Genomic DNA, 25,525 nt, shown 5'->3' on the forward strand with positions numbered 1-25,525 from the left:
AAAAAGTTGTCTCAATATTCTTGCAACCTGCATGTAATTTGGCATTTCGTTATGTTTATGGTTTACTAATGCTGCTTAGACGGTTCATTCCGCTGTGGCGACCCCAGATTAATAAAGGGACTAAGCCAAGAAGAAAATGAAGGAATAATGCTGCTTAAATGTGCCAATATACTGAAAGAAAAAGACATATTTTGCACCTGTATCACTGATGCTGCATATAGGGCTGCACAATATATGTAGTTTTAGCATCAATATCACATTGTTAGCATCTGCAATAGTCATATCACAAAGATTTGCAATGTTGAGTCTGAATCATGGTTGACCAGGAGCTGCAGAATTGTATTTAATCACTACCTTGACTTTATGTCCTGTTGCGAGTGCAAATTTCTACATTTCGAAGCAAAAACAAGATTTTTTTTTCCCACTCTCAGATAATTTTGCTTGTTTTAAAAAAAAAAAGTACTCTTAATTTTCACATTTCTTCAGATGTTAAAAACATAAACTAAACAATATTTAACACTTTATTTTTTTTTTATATTGACTAAAAACAAGACTAAAAAAAACTTTCTCTCTCTGTACCATACTGTAAGACTACCCTAAAAGTAAAAATCTTGTGAAACTGTATGACAAATAAATTATCGCAATATCAGAGTTTTTCCAATATCGTGCAGCCATACCCCATATGTATTTGTGAAATGCAAAGCCTCCTGTAGCCTGCATATGAAATCAGTTGTATGCCAAATATGTAATTTACATTTCTGAAAAAAACCAACAACGTTGTATTGGATGTAGTTATGATTAAGCCCACATGAACGGCTGTCGGCTATTCTCTCAGATGGCATCTTCAATAGTTCACACTGTGTGATTGTAAAGCTGTGGTCACTAAAGTTTAGCTTGCGAAATTCTGTCGTATGGCACTGCGAAAAGGGGCGTGAATAAACAAAATAATTAGAGATTTAAAAGCAAATGATTGGTCCATGTTTTAATATTCTGTCCAGAGAGGTCATGTTTTGATCCTCGATTAGTCGCACACAGTCAAGCGATAGCTCACCAAGCTTGAACTTTCCAACACAGCGAACTGCAAAACTTTTTCACACAAGCTTGCGTTTCGATCGAGCTTGCGTTCCCAGTCTGATGCATTTGTGTGTGTATAAACTGAAGTCTAAGGGGTGAAAAGTGGTGTAAAGGCAGCTTTACTCACGTGAACGAGCACCGATTTGCCCATGATTTCAGGCATTTGTCTGTGATTTTTTCAACAACTGTCAACGAGTCGACATCGGGGCTAAAAATCATGCAGTCTGAACTCAGCCTGTTACTATGCTCTCAAAATCATTCCTCAATTCTGCTGATTTTTTTTTTTTATGCACAATAATAGCAAAAAAAAAAACAAAAAAAAAAAACAGATATTGTCTGATCCTAGTCATAGGTTAAACCTGCATATCGCACAGTTTAAATCAGATATAGCAATCCAATGAGTAAATTCATGAATTGATCAGGTGTAAACAAGCACTTTAACGGGACTCACAGTGTTCTCATTATTATCAAGTATCATTAAAGATGGCATCAGTTGCGATGTGTTTCTATTAAAAAGAACAAAACGGATAAGAAAATAATTTTAAATAAAACATTTATTGCAATATTTATTGACACAACAAGTTAAGACACTTTCAGAAATAATCCCGTCCATCTCACGCATCAGATATATCCAATGACATCATTGCATATGATTGGCTGTCGGCTCCCAGACTTCATAACTGAGCTGAACTGGTAAAAGTCTGTTCCCATTGGGTGTAAACTGGTGTGTGACTGGTGAAAGAAGGGTTTAGGAGGTTGAAATCCCACAGGACAAGACATGCGTTTAGCCTCCGCAGACCTTCTCTCCTCGAGTCCTTTAGAAATGCCTGCGATTTTCCGTCGCATGTTCACCAAAAAGGCGGTTTTGCGACTGGGCTTCAGTTCTGCAGAATCAGGACATTCAGGAAGATCCATCCAGTTTTTGATCAGATCTGCAAAACTGTTGTCCCCCAGTACCAGTGGTTGCCTATTCCGGCCTCTGGTTAACAGAGACGTGGTCCAGTCTGTCGGGTCACTCGCCTCAAATGATGTCCAACGCTCCAAACATGCGTCCGATGTAGATTTAGGCCTAATTCGATTAGTGCGAACGCATGCAGACGACGAAACACGAACATTCCTGGTTCTCCTCAACACCACACCTTCATCCTGCCACGATGCTTCAGAATAACCAGAATCAAAGTCCAGGCTCTTGATGCTGCTCGGAGAGCCTTGAGCCAAACGTTCAGCGTGATTCTCCTGGTCTTCCTCTTCCTCTAATGGACTGGCCAGACAGCAGGCAGAATCGTAGGTACTCGTGTCGCTAACATCAGAGATCCGCAGGCGACTGAGCTGCTCTCGCTGTTTAATCCTCTTTTGACGGGCTCGTGTCACGTAGGAGCATTTGGATTGATCGTCAGGCTCCCGGATCTGCTTCAGGTCCTGCAGAGAACGCATCATGTGCCGCATATGATCCCGGAAACACTCGCCTGAATTGCGAACACACAGCTGGAGAAAGGAAAAAAGGAAATAGTTAGTATTTGGACTGCACTCTTTACTTGAAGTTCACTAACTTTGTTAGCTCACATTGCTAGTTTTGTGTTCAAATTTCATCTGTGCATATCATTAAGAAAAAACTAAATAGTTTGCCCTTGTTTTGACAAACAAATGGTGAGGAAAAGGTGTCTACTAGGCTTGGCCAGTAATACGGTAATATGGTACAGCAGGATCTAAAAATAGCAACGGTGTCAATTTTAATACCCTTATACCGTCATAAAAATTAAATATTTTTTATTTAATGCCAACAAATGCTTATGCGTGATTGTCATCACGGGACCGTGTGGAGGAGAGAGAGAGGGGAGGTAAGATGCTGAGTTGCTCACCAAGTGACCTGCAGTTTGGTAGTATTTCCGGTTTCGACCGATTAAAAAGGGAGACGTGGTAAATAAGAACTAGAAGTCTGCATTCCCGCTGCTGTACCGCAGGACCAGACCAGATTTCTTGTGTGTGTGTGTGAGAATGTGAGAGAGAGAGAGAGACACAGCACCAAACGACACACAGTGTGTTTGTGTATGTATGCATGTATGTATGTATGTATGTATGTATGTATGTATGTATGTATGTATGTATGTATGTATGTATGTATGTATGTATGTATGTATGTATGTATGTATGTATGTATGTATGTATGTATGTATGTATGTATGTATGTATGTATGTATCTCTCTCTCTCTCTCTCTCTCTCTCTCTCTCTCTCTCTCTCTCTCTCTCTCTCTCTCTCTCTCTCTCTCTCTCTCTCTCTCTCTCTCTCTCTCTCTCTCCATCTCTCTCTCTCTCTCTCTCTCTCTCTCTCTCTCTCTCTCTCTCTCTCTCTCTCTCTCTCTCTCTCTCTCTCTCTCTCTCTCTCTCTCTCTCTCTCTCTCTGTGCATGTGAGAATGAGAGAGAGCATCCCATGTAGATATTTAATACGAACAAGACAAACAGGTGGCCGCACGTCACATATAAGGTCGCATATACGGTATTCAATTTCTGAATGGTTTAGGCACAAGCCAACAGTTTAGTGATGCTGTCTGAGCCTTGCGTCATATTTTTATTATTTTTTTTATGCACGGTAATACTGGATACCGGGCTAAAATCGGGAGGACATTTGAAGGTATAAAAATTGGGATAACGCACAAGCCTAGTGTCGACTTTAACTAAATCCAATCAGCTCACACTAAAAAAAAAAAAAAAAAAAAAAAAAAAAAGCCACGCACAGGTTTTCTCAGTTCCGAGAGAAACAGAATATTAAATGTGTAAAAGGTGTTTTTAAAGGAGCAGTGGATGATTGTCTTCAGAAACATTTTTTGTTGTGCTGGTTGAAAGTCTTGTCACAGTCCAATAGTACTGATTAAAGTAAATGATCTAAATGTGCTTGTATGTAGTTTTATACTCTGGATGAGACATGAAACTAAAAAAAAAATGTTCATCCAATTAAAAAATGTCGAGCTGATAATTCCCATAATTCTGATAAGTAGCCCAAACTGTCTGTCAGCAAAAGTAGATATATACTGCGCACCCTTTCATGCAGATCGGCCGTGGTCACAGGGACACAAGTGACAGCGATAAAAACAAATGCTAAATCAAAACTTTTGAAAATCCTGAATCAGTATTGGAGTTAGTTTCGCACGCTGGAGGAAGAACGACACCATGGCTGAAGTATTTCTTCTAGACAGGTAATGTGATGTTTTATTTTAGTCACGCAAAGCTGATGTAGATTGTGCTGTTATGAATGGGTTATATGCACAGAAGTGTTGTTCAGCCAATGAAATCTTCTAGTGAAAGATTAATGTGCCTTATTTCAGTTTCATAACGTGATTTTACAGCATCGATAATGTTGATTTTTATTTAGTAAAAAAATAAAAATAAAAACGTCAGTAAATAGCGCTATTCTGCCTAGCCTGCTTTACTGAGGTGAAGTTGGTTTTATATTTACATTGGTTAATTTTTTTAACAATGACAGTCTGTGACGCACTTCCTGTATTGTTTACCGCTACTCTGAATATTTAGTCTGAAATAGCATGCAAGTATGGCTTAGTAAGTGTAATTCCTGCAGCCCGCCAAACAACCACTAAGCATAAAGTAATGGCTTTAGGAAAAAGCATGTGAGAGAGCGAGACTGATGAGCGAGTGATGACAAGTTTTGCTTGCCAACTAAATAACAACTGAAAATGTGCTAGATATAGTACAGTTTGTTGTTGGGAATGGTAGCATTGTAAAGTTCTCTAACTGGCGAATGACATGATCTAGTGCAGGGGTGTCAAACTCAATTCCTGGAGGGCCGAAACCCTGCACAGTTTAGTTCCAACCCTGCTCCAACACACTTACCTGTAGGTTTCAAACAAGCCTGAAGGACTCAATTAGTTTGATCAGGTGTGTTTAATTAGGGTTGGAACTAAACTGTGCAGAGCTGCGGCCCTTTTGGAACTGAGTTTGACACCTGTGATCTAGTGGGTCTGTCATCTTTAATATGCACATTTGCGATTTCAGGAGGTGTAGCTTTGAATGACAGGGGAGGCATTGGATTTGAAAGATCTGAATATAACTGGTTAGCTTAATATCAACTACTGCACCTTTAAGCTCAATGAACAAAGTATATTTTACTTAAATATCCAAGCATTTGGGGTAAAAAAAAAAAAAAAAAATTATATATATATATATATATATATATATATATATATATATATATATATATATATATATATATATATATATATATATATATATATATTTTTTTTTTTTTTTTTTTTGAGTTTTGAGTTTTGTGCTGTAAATAGGAGTCTGTTCTTCATAAATGTTCTAAATACAAGCTGCATATTCTTTGCTAAATTGACATGTCCAGGAGCAATTATCATCTAAACAACCCAAGAAGCAAACAAGTTGACAGATTTTCCCCTTCAGTCCAGAGTTAAATCCAGATGTATTATTCAACATGAGTGGGAGAGAAGCAAACACACACAAGAGAAGAGTCAGAGTATGATCCATGCAGACGCATCCGCACCATTGTGGGAACGGGAAACCCTTCCTGCAGCGCCACACTTCACCTCAACGCCATGATTAATGCACCGATTGTTGTGGTCTGAGAGGAGATGATGTCATTCTTTGGGACAATGCAGCACCATGTTGGCTTGAGTTCACAGAAGATGAACTGGGATCAGCCTAATTTTGTTTATCAATCCATTCCAGAGGATTCAATACAAAGCTATTTACAGTCGCATTTACAGTAATGTGATTAAAATTAGGAATTAAGTCAGGGTAAGACTTTATTTTGATGGTCCCTATTACACATATTGTTGACTAAAAGTTGCATTGCAACTACATGCCAATTAAATCTCATTTGATTATTAGTAGACTGTCTGCTTAATATCTGCTGATACTGCTCCTTCAACAGACATTTAACGGACTATAAGAAACTTAGCAAGTACATGTCAACTTACACTAACCATAACAGTCTACTCAAGGGTGTAGATTTGCTCTTGACATTGTTTGGGACATACATCCCTATAGCGCATGCATAGATCAGCACAAATTCTCTTGTGCTTTTAAAACATGAATAAAGGCTTTAAACACTTAACACAAACGACAATTAATGAAACACGTCACATGCTGCAAAAGTCAATTTACATGATTTTACTGCAATCTGGCAGTAGGTTTTGATTTAACCCTTTCTGCATGTCTGAGTAACTAAGGGTTGATGGAGCATTACTTTATTTTGAAGGCGATTCAATTATTGGTGGGGGCATTTCAGTAATGGCTGGACATTGGTGGTCAGTTCATGGCAAATCCACGCAGTCTACTTGTAATCTAGTGTTAACTAGTTGGCATATAGATGCAATTTAACTTAAACTCAACAAAATGTGTTAAAGGGACCATCAAAATAAAGTGATAACCAAGTCAGTAATGCAAAACTACATCAAAATAAAATAATAATAAACACCAATTAAAAGCAGATCAGAAAGAACACTTAGGAATTTGATTTTATTAAATTTGTTTTTAATTGAATAATTTTTTTTTGTAGTTTTGCAAATGTTTTCTAAATATATTTACACAAAAAATAGTCACTTTTTAAAGATTTTCAGTTTGATTTAAGATTTATTTTTAAAGTTTTCCTTCAGGCATTTTGTCAGTTTTATTAGATTTCTTTAAAATAGGTCTCAAGATTAAAAAGTTATAAATCAACAAAGTAGTACTTCAACAAAATGTAACAAAAAAATTAAATAATACATAAATAAATATAAATTAATTAATTGATTAATAATAATAATAATAATAATAATAATAGGTACTTGTTTGCACATTGAATAGTCATTAATACGTAAAAAGCAGCAAAGTCTCAAAAAAAGTGTCTAAATGCCAATGTGAACCTTTTAAAGTGCTTTTTTTTATATCAGCCTTTGTACCAATTTTCTTAGTGTAAATGCATATCAAGTAATAATTAAATTAAAACAAAGTACTAAGTTAGTTAACAACATGGTTTTCAAAAGTACATCTCTGCTTTAAATCCTCCAGAATGTCTCGACTCACAGAATTCCATCCTTAGTTCTTTAAATCAACATCAAAAGACTCCCCTCGTCCAGGCCTGGCCAGATCAAGAGATTTCAATCAGTTCAGGGTCCACACCTTTCCACCATAGAAAGCCCCTGTTTTCCAGCGATACCATTCCCTGCTCTCAGATCATTTACTTTACTTTCACTTCCATCTCTGCCATAGCTGTAAGCATTCGGAATTTTACAGGAATGCTTTTGAAAAACACCCATCTAAGTGAAGCAGCTCTTAAACTGCAGACGGGTTTGAGGAGAGCTATAGGACCAATGCTGTTATCACAGCTGTGAGATCTTAGCCATTTGGCTCTCTGTGTGTGTGTGTGTGTGTGTGTGTGTGTGTGTGTGTGTGTGTGTGTGTGTGTGTGTGTGTGTGTGTGTGTGTGTGTGTATAGAGCCAGCGGTTGCCAGAGGCCATGAAAAATGCATAGAAGTTGGGTGGTGGTTAACCTTCATCACTGCTGAAAACCTACATTTTATTTCACTACCCAGATTACAGTAGAAGACAGTTTATTATGCCTGAGGGAGGCACATAATACACCAGACAATGCCACATTAATACTGGAGTTAGTACTGAATATTAATGCAGCGTCTGAACAAAGGAATTCAATTTGAATTCAACTGACAGTTTAGAGGAAGTGCTGAGAAACTAACAATTGTATATTAATAATAATAATAATAATAATGTTGTTGTTTTTCCATGGTTGTTCAAACAATAATAAATCGCAAAATAGGATCTACTCTGAGCATTTGTTTTCATTTGTAATACAATTTCATGTTACCACAACACCATGTTTACACTGTAAAAATCCTCTATGGAGAAATTAAGTTAACTTAATAGATTTACAATTTTAAGTTGATTGAACACAACACCATTATTGAGTTTGTTTTGGACCACTTAATTGTTTTGTTTCAGCTTATTTTAAATGTGCAATTTGAACAATCGTCATTTTGTGTAGTTGTTACTACAGTAAATCTTTGTAAAAGCTGCAACAAACTATCTTTAAAGCAAATCAGACATTTAGTCATTTACTACTAACGTTACTACTGTTACTACAATTTAAGTCTTTTTTTTTTGTTGCTTTTTATACTGTATATAAAGCTAGAGTACACATTTTTCTACAAAAAAAGTAAATGTCTCATCTTCTTTACTACTATTAAAGTAATTTTTTTGCTTTATATACTGCATTTAAAGCTAGAGGACACGTTTTTATTTAGCAAAAATAGAGATGTCTCGTCTTCTTTACTACTATTAAAAAGTCATCTATTTGCTTTATATACTGTATATAAAGCTAGAGTTCAACTTTCTCTACAAAAATAGAGATGTCTCTTTTTCTTTACTACTATTAAAGTCATTTTTGCTTTATATACTTTATATAAAGCTAGAGTACCCAGTTTTCTACACAAAAAAAAGAGATGTTTTTTGGTTTGTTTTTGCTTTATATAAAAGCTAGAGTACACACGTTGTGTGTTTTTTCCCCTAGTAAGTTATATACACAACTGCTACAAATATGAATAATCATCTCTAAAGACTTATACGTGTCCAAATAAAGTCAAGCAAGCAAGTAAAAGCAGAACACTCACCATGTTTGTTTATTTTCCGCTGTTAGTCCACCTTGAAATATTTTTTACTTTTCCCTGAAAATAAAGATACGTCCGCCATTAATATTTTTTTCAAATAATGCAAAATTGAGTCTATCACGACCTAAGAGCGTTCGAGACACTTACCAAATTGTACCCAAAATAATATTTCCCAGATGTATAAATCAGTCAAGCACAGCGCTAATAGCCGCGTGTCCTGTTATCAGTCTGTATGAGTTTGCTTTGCAGAGAGCGGTGCTGCTGAGTGCTTTTGAGCGTGCCGTCAGTTTCCTGCCAGCACCATCTCAACCAATCAGAGACGCGCGTCATTGTGTCATCCAATCATGACGCGAGAAATGAAACGTGAGTAAATAATACAAGCGCTTCACACCTGAGATCTGCAGGACTTATTAATTCAGGATGCATTAACAAAAATTACAATAACTAATGGAGCCTTTGACAAATGTGTTACAATTATTAAGACTATTGACATTAAATAACTTCTATTATGATATTCTATAATATGTAAAAAAAAAAAAAAATCAGATTGAAAAACAGATGCTTATGTAGCTTATTGTAAAGTGTGCATTATATTAGGCAGCATTTATTAAATGTTACAAAAAATATATATCTTTTTTTACAAAAATGGTTACATATTTATTTATTAAATATTTATTACTTGTATGTAGTTTTTGTAAGCTTTTATTAATAACATCCTCAAATAATAATAATAATAATTAATATTAGAGTGATTTCTGAAGGATCATGTGACTGAAGACAGAAGTACTGAAGCTGTAAATTCATCATTAAAATCACTGAATAAACTATTAAATTAAATTATAAACTACTTTTGAACAGTTATTTTATGGTGCAATAACATTTCACTTACACAGAGAGAGAGAGAGAAATAGAGAGGGAGAGAGGGAGGGAGAGAGAGAGGGGGGGGAGAGAGAGAGAGAGAGAGAAAGAGAGAACAATTAAATCAATAACTTACAAACATTAAATTTTTTGTAAGGTTTTTTTTACTTCAAAAATGTACGTTTTCCCAACAAATTGAGAAAAAATAAAAAAAACATGCTGTAATGTTTTTTTTTATTTATTTATTTATAAGTAACTATTATAACTATTAATAAGCTATGAACTACAAACATGAAATTAACTAGACATCAAGATTAGGCACCACTGAACCATGGTAAGACTACAGTACTTTCCCAAAGATCATTTTGGTCTAATATATAAAAAAAAATTCTAATATTCTCCCAATTGTAGTTTTAGCTTTTTATCTTGTAGGTAATTAAATGTCTCTATTATTCTCTTATGAATTAGTTTGGCTGGATCAGTCCTTCTTTGTCTCTCTTACGCCACCACGCGGTCAAAAACAGCACTGCAGGCAATAAAGAACTTGAATACAACAGCATAAGAGGCATTCTACCAGAAACGTACATGGTCTGTCCCTGAAATAAAAACATAAATACAGTGTATATAAAGTATTTAATCACAAAAAAAAAATCTAAAATGGACTGATTTCTGTGAGTTGTTCTGTAAAGGAATGTTATTTGTTTAGTTCTCAGACTTTTTTTCTTTATTAAAACACTTTACAAATGTACAAACCCTGTGATTGTCTTTGTCCTCAGCCCAAATGAACCTACAGCTTTAACAGTTTTGTTATGCTAAAAACTGTTTTTTAGAAGAAAAAAACTTCAGAAACAGCAAGTTTAAGCTGTTTTCATTCATTCTACATACTACAAATAAATACTACAAATATATAATACAAATAAATTCACAATTGTCCCCATGCTTCTGTCAATCCTGTCACATTTGCATTACATTAAGTCATAGCCTTAAAGATGTATTGCACGCATTTTATGTTCAGAGGAAGTGACATATTTTGACGGAGGAGAGAAGCTGAAAGTGTGATTAAGGATGCCTTCTATTATTGAATTGTATGACTTGATGCTTGTTTTGTATGTTTTTTTATTTTATTTTTTATTTTTTGAGGACAAGAAGCCTAAAGGACAGGCCCTGTCACATTTTTTATTGGTGAAAATGTACATTTCTGGTAGAATGTCCCACAAAATGACACACAAATCACCAAAAAATGTTAAAAGAGACACTTGATATAAAAGACACAAAGAGCACAGGTCTATCTTACATATCAACTTTTATTTCCAATGAAATAATTAGTAAGGAATTCAGATAATAACCCAAAGACTGTAGTCTAGTTTTATTATTATTATTATTTAGCTCTTAAAATGTGCTCAACACTTGTACACTTTCCATTTGATAGAGTGAATAAAAACAGCCCTATGATCTACAGACAGTGAAAACAAGGCACAGACATCGCGCCAAAGGAAGATGGTGTACAGCAATGAGGACAGGGAAATGTGAGGGCGGACACAATATATATTTACACGTTAGTGGACAGAGATGACGCTATAGAGAGTGTAAAGGGACGTCACGCTGTGTGTTTTGGAGCTTTTTCGAGCAGGTTCAGATGGTCCGTCATGCAACAATATACAGATTGAGTGTGGGATGAGGATTCGGTGCTGATGTTTTACAAAAAAAAAAAAGAGATGTCTCGTTTTCTTTCTGTGCTCACATTTACTTTACAAAAGAAGCATTTTGAGTTCGATAAAATTAGCACATCCATAAAAGAAGTGTTCGCCCGACCCTGCTGTCAAAAAACATAACCTAAAAGCTCAATAGAAACAAACAAAGAAAAAAAAAAGAATAATCCCGACTCTCCACTCATCGCTGGGCTGAAAATTAAATATGTACACACTGAGACTGATTTAAAAACAAGATTCAGGAAAGGAGGATGATGTGCTGGAACTGGGTGAAGTTTCTCTTTTCCTTGTTCACGACTCGTTCATTTCGGGTTGTCACAATAAAAAAAATAAAAATTAAAAAAACACATTACGATTCTGATAGGTGTTTGAAGGCAGTCTAGCAGTCTAACCCACTGACCAGGTCCATCAAATGAATAGACACCATCCTGAGGAGAAAACACAACAACACAATGAGGTTATTCATAGATTCATTCATTTTCCTTTGATTTAGTCGTTCATCAGGGGGCGCCACAGCAGAATGAACCGCCAACTTATGCAGCATGTTTTACACAGTGGATGACCTGCCAGCAGCAACCCAGTCCTGGGAAACATCCATACACCACGGCAAATTTAGCTTACTTAATTCACCTTGTGTTTATATTGTGGCAGAAACTGGAGCACCCGGAGTAAACCCACGCAAACACGAGGAGAACAAGCAAACTCCACACAGAAATGCCAACTGATGCAGCCGGAACTCGAACCAGCGACTTTCTTGCTGTGAGGCGACAGTGCTAACCACTAAGCCACCACGTCACCCCTATATTTATATTTTAATTAATATTAATTTTTATTATTAATAAATAATACATAAAATGAATTTTATTTATTATTATTAATTAGTTTATTTAATATAAAATATTAATACTATTTTAATAAATACAATATAAATAAATAAATACAAATAAATTAATAAATAAAAATTGTGTCTTATTTATGCATTATATTATATAAAACTATATCAAATTGTGGGTTATGGTTAAAATATGGTAATAATAATAGTTTAATAAAATTTATTTGACTTTTGAAATCACCAAGCGACCCCCTGTCATTGTCCTGCGACCCCCATTTTGGGAACCACTAGGTTAAAGTGTCAGAGAAATGAAAGTGTGGCTGTTTCTCAATTTCAAGAACGCAGAGAACGGACTTGTGTTCTTATGGAGACCGGTCTTGCCAGGTGTCCTCGGAAGAACAAACTCAGGAGACCGCGAGGGCAGAGAATGCATCCTTTGAGAATTGAGATGCTGCGTTCTTCCTGATGGTCACATGACCTTCACGTGTTTTAAATGGTAAATTATTTAAACATTACAGCACTAATACAACCATTTATTGTTTTTCCCCTTTTCAAAATATATACTTTGCATAAAAACATTATAAATATATGTTGCACAATATAAATAAAACAGATTTTAATACGAATTTCAGCAAACAAACAACCCTTAATGTGTTTATTCTTTTATTGAGATGTCCATGGTAATGTTTGCTTTCACCGTTTCATTTAGGGTAACTCCTGAGGCAAATAATTCATATCTCTGAACTTTAATAATAAATCTAGATAAAATGCAGCGCTTCCCACCTTCAGTCGCAATGACTTCTGGGACTTCCAGAGCAAGTTCGGCGCTCAAGTCTGCATCGGTGCGTCCTTGATATCAAGAACACATCCGGGAAGTTTCACGCGTCCTCCGTACTTGCGGTCTTGAGTATTGGAACTGAACTTAGGCAGCTGATGATGACGTTGCACGAGAACACGAGGACGCAAGACCGCTGAAGAACACATGTTGAGAAACAGCCTGTGTGTTTTTTACAGGTGGTTTGCCAAGTCCAAACACACAGTAGTGTGCCACCTTGCTATCTAGACAAAACAATAATTCACTGGGTGTTCATATGAGAGCTGGAAATCCTTGAAAATGCTTTCATTTGAATAATAATCTGCTTTTACGGGTTGAAAACTGCTTTGATTTTGGATAAAGTGCTTGAAACTACTTAAATGTAATCGAAGGTCTAATGGTTTCCACTGCAAAACTGGCTTTTTATTATTAAAACCAGTCATTTTATTGGTTTCTGGTGTGTTTTGGGACAGATATAATGATTTTTTCCACAGTATTTCCTACAATTTTTTTTCTTCTGGAGAAAGTCTTATTTGTTTTATTTCGACTAGAATAAAAGCAATTTTTAAAACCATTTTAATATAATTAACCCCCATAAGTAATATTTGTTTTCAGTAGTCTACAGAACAAACCATCATTACACAATGACTTGCCTAATTACTCTAAATTGAGAAAAATAATTAAATAATTAAATTAAATAATTAATTAAAAAATAATTAACCTAGTTAAGCCTTTAAATGTCACTTTAAGCTGAATTCTAGTATCTTGAAAAATATCTAGTCAAATATTATTGACTGTCATCATGGCAAAGATAAAATAAATCCGTCATTAGAAATGAGTTATTAAAACTATTATGATTAGAAATGTGTTGAAAAAAATCTGCTCTCAGTTAAACAGAAATTCGGGAAAACATCTATAGTAGGGCAAATAACTCAGGAGGGCTAATAATTCTAACTTGAACTGTATATATATTTAATCTGACACACTCTGGGGTACATAAATGTGTGTGTGTTGTTGTTCTGACCTCATGATTCTCCGGGGCTGCTGTCATTAAAAGAGGCCACAGTCCTTCAGGTTGTTCTTGATAATGACGTCAGTAACGGCGTCAAACACAAACTGCACGTTCTTAGTGTCAGTAGCACAGGTGAAGTGGGTGTAAATCTCCTTGGTGTCCTTTTTTTTGTTGAGATCCTCGAACTTGGTCTGGATGTAACTGGCAGCCTCGTCATATTTATTGGCTCCTGCATCAACAAAATACAGAAAATCGATTTGAACTTGTGCGTCTTGTGATCAGTGCAGTTTTAGAGATTCTAACTCCCATACCCTCCAGCATTTTCTGAATCCAGTGGTTTATGAGTTTAAAAAAGATATAATAAAATTTATAAGATTTTGTGGTAAATAAGGTCATAAACTTCGAGAAAAGCAGTCACAAAATCAGTCATTTTAGGCCAGTGGTGCTTAACCCTGCTCCTGGAGATCGACCTTCCTGCAAAGTTCAGCTCCAACCCTGATCAAACACACCTGAGTCAATTAATTAGGACCTGAACAGCACTTGATAATTACAGGCAGGTGTGTTTGATATGGGTTGCAACTGAAATCTGCAGGAAGGTCAATCTCCAGGAACAGGGTTGGTCACCTCTGTTTTAGGGTATAAATATAAAGAAAAATTATCCCTGTAAAGTAATAAAGGGACTGTCTAAAATGTGTATACTATTTTCACATTCTAGATCTATTAAATTGTAAAATAGTAAAAACATATTATAAAACTTCAAGTAGTAAAAACTTCATATTTTTACCAAATAATAATACTACATTTACCCATTTATGTATTCATTAAAAAATTGAAATTCATTTAAACTTCATTTATAAAACCCTTTAAACAATTCAGATAAATTGACAATATATAAATATTAAAATACATAAAAAATTTAATTAGAATTGCATTTGAATAAAATATATATGTAAATATATTGTGAAAATGATCAATATTAGCCTGACTGGTATTAATGAAAGTAAAGTCCTTTAACCCTTATGTGCTGTTGGGGATGTTTTCATCCACTCTGGGGTGATTCTGAGTCTTAATTTGGCCATAACTTTTTCTGTGTTTCAGCTAGCAGAATGGTTTTGATGACATATATATATATATATATTATATTATATATATATATTATATATATAATTTTTATATATTTGTCATCAAAACCATTCTGCTAGCCGAAACACAGAAAAAGTCGATCTTTTTCTTATATATATATATATATATATATATATATATATATATATATATATATATATATATATATTCTTTCATTCATTTTCTTGTCGGCTTAGTCCTTTTATTAATCCGGGGTCGCCACAGCGGAATGAACCGCCAATTTATCCAGCAAGTTTTTACGCAGCGGATGCCCTTCCAGCTGCAACCCATCTCTGGGAAACATCCACACACACATTCACACACACTACGGACAATTTATGTTTGTTTGCTTTTTTTTTGTTTTTTTTTTTTGCATAAATCTGTTAATCAACCACAGTCCAGATCAAAACTACTCAATTGTTTAGAAAATTACAAAATTTTAACTCTTGAATTTCCCAATTCATAAATCATGTCACAGATTTGGTCGAAAAAAAACACACACAAAATGACGTATTATCAATATAAAAAGTAATTGTGAACTGATTTTTTTTTTTTTTTTACCTCCAAGTCTTGGACATGTGAAACAATATTGCCTTTGATGCTTTGTTTCCCTAATTTACTGTTGGTTGTTGTTTTTGCCACATTGACTTCCATTATAACCAGATTTTTCTGATTACAAAACTATGACACCATATAATCATGCATTTTTTTGTTGTTGGTGGTTTTCCTTGTTGGGAAGAGGTCAAATGTGGAACTTTTACTGTTGATCATCAGGTTGGCATCATTAACCCTTTAGATAGGCCTGTGCAAAAAAAGCTTAGTTTCTGGATTTTATATGGAGTATAACAGCAAATTAAAGTGTCTGTGAGTGTGTGAGAGTGACCTTTACGCACTTACCTCGATGCGTCTGAGAAAATCAAAATATGCTGTCAGTGTATTTATGCACCATCAAATGTGATTATAATGGAAATCAATGGGTCAAAAACTGCCACCAACAGTCAATTAGGGAGATCAAATGAAAATCTAACAATGCAAAAAAGACAATGTTGTTACTAATCGTTCACATGTCCAAGACTTTCACAAAAGAAAAAAATCCAGTACACAATTATTTTTTAGATTGAAAATCCATCATTTTGTGTGGGGTTTTTTTTTCACCAAATCAGTGGCATCATTTGTGAATTTGGCAATTAAAGAGTTAAAATACTGTAATTTTTAAAAACATTTAGTAGTTTTACTTTGGACTGAGATTAATTAACGGATTTATGAAAAAACAATTTGAAAAAAAAATATGAATCTGATGGATTTTTACAGCAGTTTAATTTAGGGGATTTTTCATCCTGAACATAACAAAAGGGTAGTAAATCTGAACACTGCACATGGGGTAAATGTATAAATATTGAGTGTTCAAAAACCAGAACAACCTAAAATATTACTTAGAAAAGTTTTTAAACAATATAATCACATACAACTTTCAGATCATTTAACAAAAATAAATAAACATTATATTATACTAATTCTAAACATTTTTAAATTGTATTTACTTACTGTACTTACTTACTTATTAATAGTTTTGAATGATTCTTTTACCTAAAACTATGCATAGCTTTTTGTATTCTCTTCTTGGTCATAAGGGACCTGCATTGATTATTAGGATTATTGTTCAAAACTGTTGTTATTATTATATTAAATATTTCATTTTAGTTGTGCTACAGAATGTCCGGCATGCTAAATGATTCCAGATCAGATAATTGTTCCAAGTCTAAATTAAGCTCTCATGGACAGCATTTGTGGAATATTGTTGATTATGACTTCACTGATTATATTATAGATTTTTGAAGTGAAGTGAAAGACCTGAATATTCCGGAAAGCAGATGGTGAGTGGGCTGCGCGTGATCTTCTCCTCGAACAGATCTTTCTTGTTGAGGAAGAGGATGATGGAGGTCTCGGTGAACCACTTGTTGTTACAGATGGAGTCGAACAGCTTCATGCTTTCATGCATGCGGTTCTGAAAAAAAAAAAAAAAAAAAAAAGAGCAGAAGCTGAAAGTGAAGCGCAGTAACACAAGAGGGCGCTGTCGGCTCATGCTTACATAGAGAACGCATAGATTTACAAGCTTCTTCTTTAGATTTTCCTTAATTATGCTATTTTAATTTGTACTCAAATTTTTTTGTCAATTAAAATCTTGAAATATATTTAACTCTTTCGAACCCTCCGTCCATTACAGGTAAAGTCTAGATGGGATACAGCTGTGGATACTCTCGTCAATAGTGCATCATTTTCGCAAGGGGTAGATTTAAGGTTTAATAAATATGTGAATAACATTTATAATTACTGGTTTAGGGTTGAGAAGCGTAGACTTTAATAAAATAATGAGTATTTTAGTAATTATATGAACAGTATTTGGTATAATTACTGTTTTTACATTGCTGTGATGTTGTGTTTAGAGTTGAGACAAGCAAGTTTGTTAATAAAATACAATTAATAGGTAATTTTCTAAATAATATGAATAATGCTCTGTATAATTACTGTTTTTATATCACAGTGAGGGTTTCAGTAGAGGTTGATGCCAATAAATAAAATGGCTGGGTAATTTAATTAATATCATCAACAATTTGTTTTATGATTTTTTTAAATGCACATTGGTGTTTTTATATTGTTGTTGTTTGGTCTACTTTATGGAAGCTTTATGAAGAGGGACAATATACATTTTTCAGGAACATATTACAGTTGCAATTTGGTTAAAAGAAGGCTCTTGTTGTGAAATAATACATATTCAAAGTTTAACATATTCAAAAATAGGCAAAAAAAAAAAAAGAAAAGCAATAAAACTTGACATTTTTATTATCTTTTTTATTTGGTTTACTTTAAAGAAGCCATAACCTCCTAGAGCCTGAGTGTCCACATATGTGGACAGCACATTTTAGCTCTTAAGTGGCTTTTTAAAATACTTTGAATGTTTTATATTTTGTTACAGACATACAGTGTCATACTGCAACTGTTTCGTAGCATATGAAATGTCCCACACCCTATTTTAACTGTCCAAAATGGGAACAAAAGTCGTTTTTATTCTCTGATAGTCAAAGTAAGTTTAACATTTTTTTCTATGCTATATATGCATTAAAAAAATTCAGGAAAAAATGTTTTATGTAAATTGGGACCACGAGTCTTAAACCACGAATTAAATCAGTTTTCTCTAAAAGTAGATCATATCAAAAGATGATACTTAGGTTTTCATTCTAAGTATAGGTTCCAATAAGCCCAAATAGCAAAGAGAAATAAAAAATGCATGTAAAAAAACACCTTGGGCCTTAAGAGGTTATGAACAGTGACAATCTACATTTTTTTTTAAACTTGGAACATGCTTCAGGTGCAAATTGGTTAAAGTAGGCTCTTATTGTGAAAAAAAATAAATAAATGAAAAATAAAATAATAATAATAATAATAATGTTGTGTTGAGATTCAATAATAATAATGTTGTGTAGAAAAAAAAAATCTAAATATACTGAACATGCATAAATCATTTTATTATTAAACGCTTTGCAGCTGTTTTGTTAATTCTTAATAACTCTAATAATAATTAAATAATAATATATTAATAATAATATTAATTTGGTTCTAATGTACAATTATATAAAGTAATTTTTAAAAATGAGCCATTCCTTGAAATATTTCCCAAGTAATGTTTAAAAAAGTATCTATCTATATATATATATATTTATATATGACAAAAATGCCTTATGAAACTTTTTTCAGGAGTGAATGGGTTAAAGAGAGGCTCGTTTTGTCAAATAATAATAATAATTATAATAATTTTTAAAAAATAATAATGATAATAATAATGATGATGAGGATGATGATGATAATAATATTGATAATGATGATGATAATAATGATAGTAATAATAATATTGTGTAGAAAAAAAAAAATCAACAAACAATACTGAACATGCAGGATAATAAGTCGTTTTATTATTAAAGGTTTTGCTATTTTTGCAGCTGTGAATGGGTTAACAGAAGGCTGTTATTGTGAAATAATAATAGTCATGTTGTGTTGAGCTCCTCACCATCTCCTCGTCTTCTGCCAGCACCAGGTCATAAGCGCTCAGAGCCACACAGAAGATGATGGCCGTCACTCCTTCAAAACAGTGAATCCACTTCTTCCTCTCTGACCTTTGACCTCCGACATCAAACATCCTGAGGAGAAACACACACACACACACACACACACACACACACACACACACACACACACACACACACACACACACACACACACACACACACACACACACACACACACACACACACACACACACAAGGTGAGCAAATCAACCAGTGCTTTTCCCTTCACATAAGCATTAATATTTCATGAGGGTCTGAAGAAGAAAAGAGAAGGCGGATGGAGGATAATGAGAAAGCCTTCTCTCTACCTGAAGCTTTGTCACTGACAGCGCTGTAATAACCTCTACACATCCTCAAACATCTATTGATGTTAGCCTTTGGAAAATACATGAGTTTGATGAATATGTTTTATTTAAAAAGGAAAACTCATAAAAATATACTGAATATGCAGATTAATAAATCAGTCTATTATTAAAGGTTTATAATAAGATTATATAATTTTTTGCTGATGTTTTATAACACTTTCTCTATTTTGAAAATGTCAAAATATACAGGTAATTAAATTATTTCATAATAAATGAATAAATAAAGGCGAGGCAGTGGCGCAGTAGGTAGTGCTGTCGTCTCACAGCAAGAAGGTCGCTGGTTCGAACCTCGGCTCAGTTGGCGTTTTTTGTGTGGAATTTGCATGTTCTCGCTGCGTTGGCGTGGGTTTCCTCCGGGTGTTCCGGTTTCCGCCACAATCCAAAGACATGCGTTACAGGTGAATTGGGTAGGCTAAATTGTCCGTAGTGTGTGAATGTGTGTGTGGATGTTTTCCGGAGATGGGTTGCAGCTGGAAGGGCATCCGCTGCATAAAAACTTGCAGGAAAAGTTGGTGGTTCATTCTGCTGTGGCGACCCCGGATTGATAAAGGGACTAAGCCGACAAGAAAATGAATGAATGAATGATAAATAAATAATATTATTTCCCAAATTATGTTTAACAGAGCAACACATTTTTCATAGTATGTCTGGTAATAGTTTTTTCTTATTGAGAAAATCTTAGCTGTTTTATTTCGGCTAGAATAAAAGCAGTTATTAATTATTTAAACACCATTTTAAGGACGAAATTATTATTATTATTTTTTGATAGTCTACAGAACTAACCATCATTATACAATAACTTGCCTACTAACTAATAACCATAACCTGCCTAGTTAACCTAATTAACCTAGTTAAGCCTTTAAATGTCACACTAAGCTGTAAAGAAGTGTCTAGAAAAATGTCTAGTAAATTATTATTCACTGTCATCATGGCAAAGATCAAATAAATCAGTTATTAGAAATGAGTTATTAAAACTATTATGTTTAGAAATGTGTTGAAAAAAATCTTCTCTCAGTTGAACAGAAATTGAGGAAAAAAATAAACAGGGGGGCAATTAATTCTGACTTCCACTGTATATACGTCAAAATGCCTCTTTAAAAAAAAAAGCATTTGCTGAAAAAAAAAAAAAAAAAAAAAAAAAACAGAAATGGCTCTTTGCTGAAAAAAGGTTCCCGACCCCTGCCCTAATACATTCAAATAAAAACGTTATTTAACACAAGTTTCAAATAGTTTCAAACATGACTAAGTCTTCTGTAAATCTTGTATATGTACTACCTGCTCATCATTATTAGCAACTCTCCTCCTGCATTTCTTCAAACTGAAACCAACCACATACAAAAATATTGCACTCAAACCAAAACGGCACAACGTGCTGAGAAAAATCCCCATAACATGTATATATGTCTGAATAAAGGGTGAAGCTCTGAATTTGGACATCACTGTTGACCACTGTAGTGTGAGACGGACAGTAAAAGTGCTGCTGCTCACTTGAAGTGCAGGTCTTTGAAGGTGAAGTGAGTCTCCACGATGCCTGTGGTTTTCACTCGGGTCCTCAACACGTCCTGCTGGGTGGGAATGTAGTCTGAGCGCGCTATTCTGTCCAGATCATTCAGATAGCTGCACAAACACAGACACAGGACATTCATCATTCATGCTATAGTGCTGCACAATATGTTGTTTCAGAGTAAATGCTGCACTCTGATCAATCTCAATAGTCACATCCCAGGATATGCACTGTTGAGCCTGGCTTTTAAGATTGAATGCAAGTAGTCGGGCGACACAGTGGCTGCCACCTCACAGCAAGAAGGCCGCTGGTTTGAGTCCCAGCTGGGTAAGTTGACATTTCTATTTGGAGTTTGCATGTTCTCCTCGTGTTGGCATGGGTTTCCTCTGGGTGCTCCAGATTCCCCCACAGCCCAAACACCTGCGCTATAGGTGAATTGGGTAAAATAAATTGGCTGTAGTGTATGAGTGTGTGGGTGTGTGTGTACGTGTTTTTGTGACTTATCAGGACACAAATCTGTATAATGTCATGAGTATGACACAGGTATTACAAAAAGGAGGTGAAATGAGGACATTGGTGACGTCCTCGTTTCTCAAAATGCAAATCCCACAGAATGAGTTTGATCAGAGTGTAAAGCTGCACACAGTCTCCTTTGATGGTTGGGTTTAGGGGTGGGGTGGGGTGAGGGCAATACTATATATTGTTTGGACAGTATAAAATGAATGAAAACCTATGTAATGTCCCCACTTTTCACAAAAACAAACGTGTGTGTGTGTGTGTGTGTGGGTGGGTGGGTGGGGGTGTGTGTGTGTGTGTGTGTGTGTGTGTGTGTTTGTGAATGTGAGTGTATGGGTGTTTCCCAGTACTGGGTTGCAGCTGGAAAGGCATCTGCTGCGTAAAACATATGCTGGAATAGTTGTCAGTTCATTCCACTGTGACGACCCCTGATAAATAAAGGCACTACGCTGAAGAAAAAAGAATGCATGACTGATAATGCTTGACAATGTGCGCTGCTATTCAAAAAGGTTTGGATTTTATTGAAATAAATGAATGCAGCAAGGATGTTTTACAGTTAGCATAAATGACAGCGATGTTGTTTAATAATCATTTTATAACAGTTTGTATTTCAAGTAAAGGCTGTTTGCCCATGTTGCGTTTAAAAATTTGCTGCAATAAAGGTTTTGTTTTCATTTCCCGCTATGAGAGCGCAGCTGGACTCACGTGTGGATTACAGTGCATGAAGTACAAATTCGTTTGTACGGAACATTTTTTACCCGAGAGCTTTTCACATCTGGGAATGGTAAAATCTGGATTTGTCGCTTGTCTCCTTATAATAAAGACACGACTCCAGTTGATGTTGATTGTCCTGTCTCTACAGATTTGGTAAGCCATCAGGGGTCTTTGTTTGTTTATTCAGAGGCAAAGTTAGTTTGTATCGTCAGCAGTACTCTTTCAGTGTTTAAAGACAGACCTTAGTCAAATGATTCCTAAGTTACTAAAGTTTACAGTACATAATCATTACAATATTATGGGCAGAAAGATCTGCTCTCCGAGTGTAAACATGTAAACACCGTGGGGTTTCGTGACCCTTGAACTAATTAGATGCACTTACTATACTGTTAGGGTTACAATGCGGTTTAGGGTTAGTTACTATAATTATCACAAGTAATTATACATAATTAAACGTAAGTAAAACTTGTAACAAGAACAAACTCAAAAATTGTTTTTCTTCTTGTTCAAACTACTGATTTAAAATGAGCTGAAACAACAATTCTTAATTTTTTTGGGACAATAATTTGTTTTATGTTCAATACACTTAAATGCTAATAGTTAACCTAATTGATTTGTGTCTGAACAATATAAATTAATAGTGTGGAACCCTGCATTTATTTTCAGAGCACCTTAAAATAAAGTGCTACCTAATATTCAACACAACTATTATTTTCAATAAGCAATTACCATAAATAATTCTTAAACATGCCAAAATTGCATTAAAATGTATTTGCTATCAAAAATAAATATAATTGATTAGTACAAAAATGTTTCAAATACTGTATATGGGTTGAATTTAAACAAATTAAATTTAGTAATGATCAAATTACACTCCAACAAATATTTTTACTGTTGGTGGTGGGGGGGGTTAGGATCAGTCCACATAAATTCGTAAAAACAATTAGGTTAACTTAATCAATTTGTGTTGGGACAACATGAAGGAATTGTGTGGAACCCAGCATTTTTTTACTGTGTAATTTGTTTAAATTCTGTCCAAATAAATTGTTAAGAGCCACTTAACTTTAAAATTTCAAAGATTTTGTTAAATCCAAGGAACTGTCTTTGAATCATTTCTTTCAGTGTATCATGTGTGTTATGAACAGAATGGATCTGCTTTATCACTTTAATATCAATTCTTAACAAATACACTGAAGTCCACTTTCTGATCTGTGTCAAAATTTACATTCGCTTGTTTTGAATTCATGTGAACTCTGTTGTCCCGTTTCAATAACATTAGTGTTTTTCTGATTGGTGTTTACTGGTATGAGGGCGGGATCAACCTGTCAATCACTTGAGTTCCACCAATAGCAAACCACAGCAATCCAACCAACTCCTGAGGGACAAAATCAAGTCTCGTCCTGCATCTGTTCCTGTTTGAGAAGCAGTTTCATGCTAATATACGCAACAATATACATGTTAAATATATTGTTAAAAAAATCTCTTAATAATTAAGAGTTTCCATATTTTGTGCTTCACAAGTGTTTTCCATTTATTTACGGTTGTGAATTGCATTATGGGATGTTGATCTCTGCTTTTTCAATTTGTGATGTTGAAAATTCAACTCTACAGTTTAACAATGGGACTTTTAATGACATTTTAATAGTTTGAAATAATATAAGAAATAATATATAGAGAAATAAGTCTGTAAAATAAGAGAAAATGTACAGGCAGTTTATTACAAGGGTTTTGAAGCATAATATACAACACACACTAAGACAATATATCACTTTAAACTAATAAAAATGTCAATAAACTTGAACTTTTCAAGGTTAAAAGTTGTTGAAAGAAAGATAAAGATCTCATAATGCAATTCAAAAGCATAAACTACTATACAATAAAAACATGAGTAACAAACTATGCAAAACTGCTCATTTACAAATATATTTACAGTGTAGCATAACCTGCACCACACATTTGTGTGTTTGTTTGTGTGTGTCAAGTCAAGAATCGAGGAGTTGTTTCTGCCGTCAACAACAGATGAAGTTAGCATTGAGTTCACTGCTTGAACCTGCTCACATCACTCATCACAACCCCATTAAAGTCGTATCGTGTCTACAGGGAGAGATTTGTAATTTGGTGCTGTACTTCCACACCTCAAGTGTTTGTGTTTATGCAGCTCTGAAGTACATAGATGAAATATAATTAAACAACAATCCACTTGAGGCTGTGATTTTGCACAGGTTATGAACACGCCGTCAAGAGGGAGAATTCCACTGCTGCAAAATGACTAATACACAAACACACACACACTGAGGGACTCACTGTATTCAGAAATCCCATTCAAAATGACATCAGTGAGGGTTTACGTGCACTAACGATTATCCCAAAACATGCACAAAAGCATTTCAAATAGTTACTTAAGCCAAAACATTTTGTAAAAGTACAAAAAAGCAAATGTTAAGATGGCAATGCTATGTGATATTATTTGTACAAGAAATTAAACGTAAAGGCTAATGCTTGAGGCGGCACGGTGGCTCAGTGGTTAGCACTGTCACCTCACAGCAATAAGGTAGCTGGTTCGAGTCCCAGCTGGGTCAGTTGGCATTTCTGTGTGGAGTTTGCATGTTCTCCCCGCGTTGGCAAGGGTGTCCTCTGGGTGCTGCGGCTTTTCCCACAGTCCAAACACATGCGCTATAGGTGAATTGGGTAAAACAAAATTGACCGTAGTGTATGAGTGTGACTGTGAGAGTGTACAGGTGTTTCACAGTATGGGGTAGCAGCTGGAAGGGCATCCGCTGTGTAAAAGATATGCTGGATTAGTTGATGGTTCATTCTGCTGTGGTGACCCCTGATAAATAAAGGCACTAAGCTGAAGAAAAACGAATGCATGACTGATAATGCTTGACATTGTGCGCTGCTATTCAAAAAGGTTTGGATTTTATTGAAATAAATAAATGCAGCAAGGATGTTTTACAGTTAGCATAAATGACAGCGATGTTGTTTTATAATCAGAGAAAAAGTTTGTATTTCAAGTAAAGGCTGTTTATGTTGTTACGTTTTAAGTATGTTTTGTGGTGCTTTGTTTTTTGCTTTCTGTTTTGCGTTCTCTCTCTCTCTCTTCCGCTATTATCCTGTCCTGTTTTAGGTGTTCAATCATTGGTCAAAGGGGCTGTCAGTAACCATCGTCACTCAATCGGCGCGCCAATCAGGAGCGGGTCCGCGCAGTATAAAAGCCGTGCGCTTGCACTGTTTTTCAGGAGCACT

The 25,525-nt window shown here is 34.8% G+C and overlaps 2 protein-coding genes across 2 annotated transcripts in view; both read right to left on the minus strand.

The window, feature by feature from the left end:
- Nucleotides 1–1,610: 1,610 nt before the first annotated feature.
- Nucleotides 1,611–8,957, minus strand: inka1b (inka box actin regulator 1b). The gene is given in 3 exon segments (NM_199788.1): nt 1,611–2,559; nt 8,716–8,769; nt 8,860–8,957. Coding segments are annotated over 2 exon segments (867 nt in total). The 5' UTR covers nt 8,719–8,769; nt 8,860–8,957; the 3' UTR covers nt 1,611–1,695.
- Nucleotides 8,958–10,856: 1,899 nt separating this feature from the next.
- gnai2b (guanine nucleotide binding protein (G protein), alpha inhibiting activity polypeptide 2b) overlaps nt 10,857–25,525 on the minus strand; it is a 93,004-nt gene continuing 78,335 nt past the window's right edge. Inside the window, 5 exon segments of the mRNA NM_199842.1 lie at nt 10,857–11,707; nt 13,950–14,166; nt 16,911–17,064; nt 19,123–19,252; nt 21,034–21,162. Of these exon segments, the coding sequence (NP_956136.1) occupies nt 13,976–14,166; nt 16,911–17,064; nt 19,123–19,252; nt 21,034–21,162 (604 nt within the window). The 3' untranslated portion in view covers nt 10,857–11,707; nt 13,950–13,975.

The sequence above is a fragment of the Danio rerio genome, chromosome 6 (assembly GCF_049306965.1).
Source record: "Danio rerio strain Tuebingen ecotype United States chromosome 6, GRCz12tu, whole genome shotgun sequence".
NCBI lineage: Eukaryota > Metazoa > Chordata > Actinopteri > Cypriniformes > Danionidae > Danio > Danio rerio.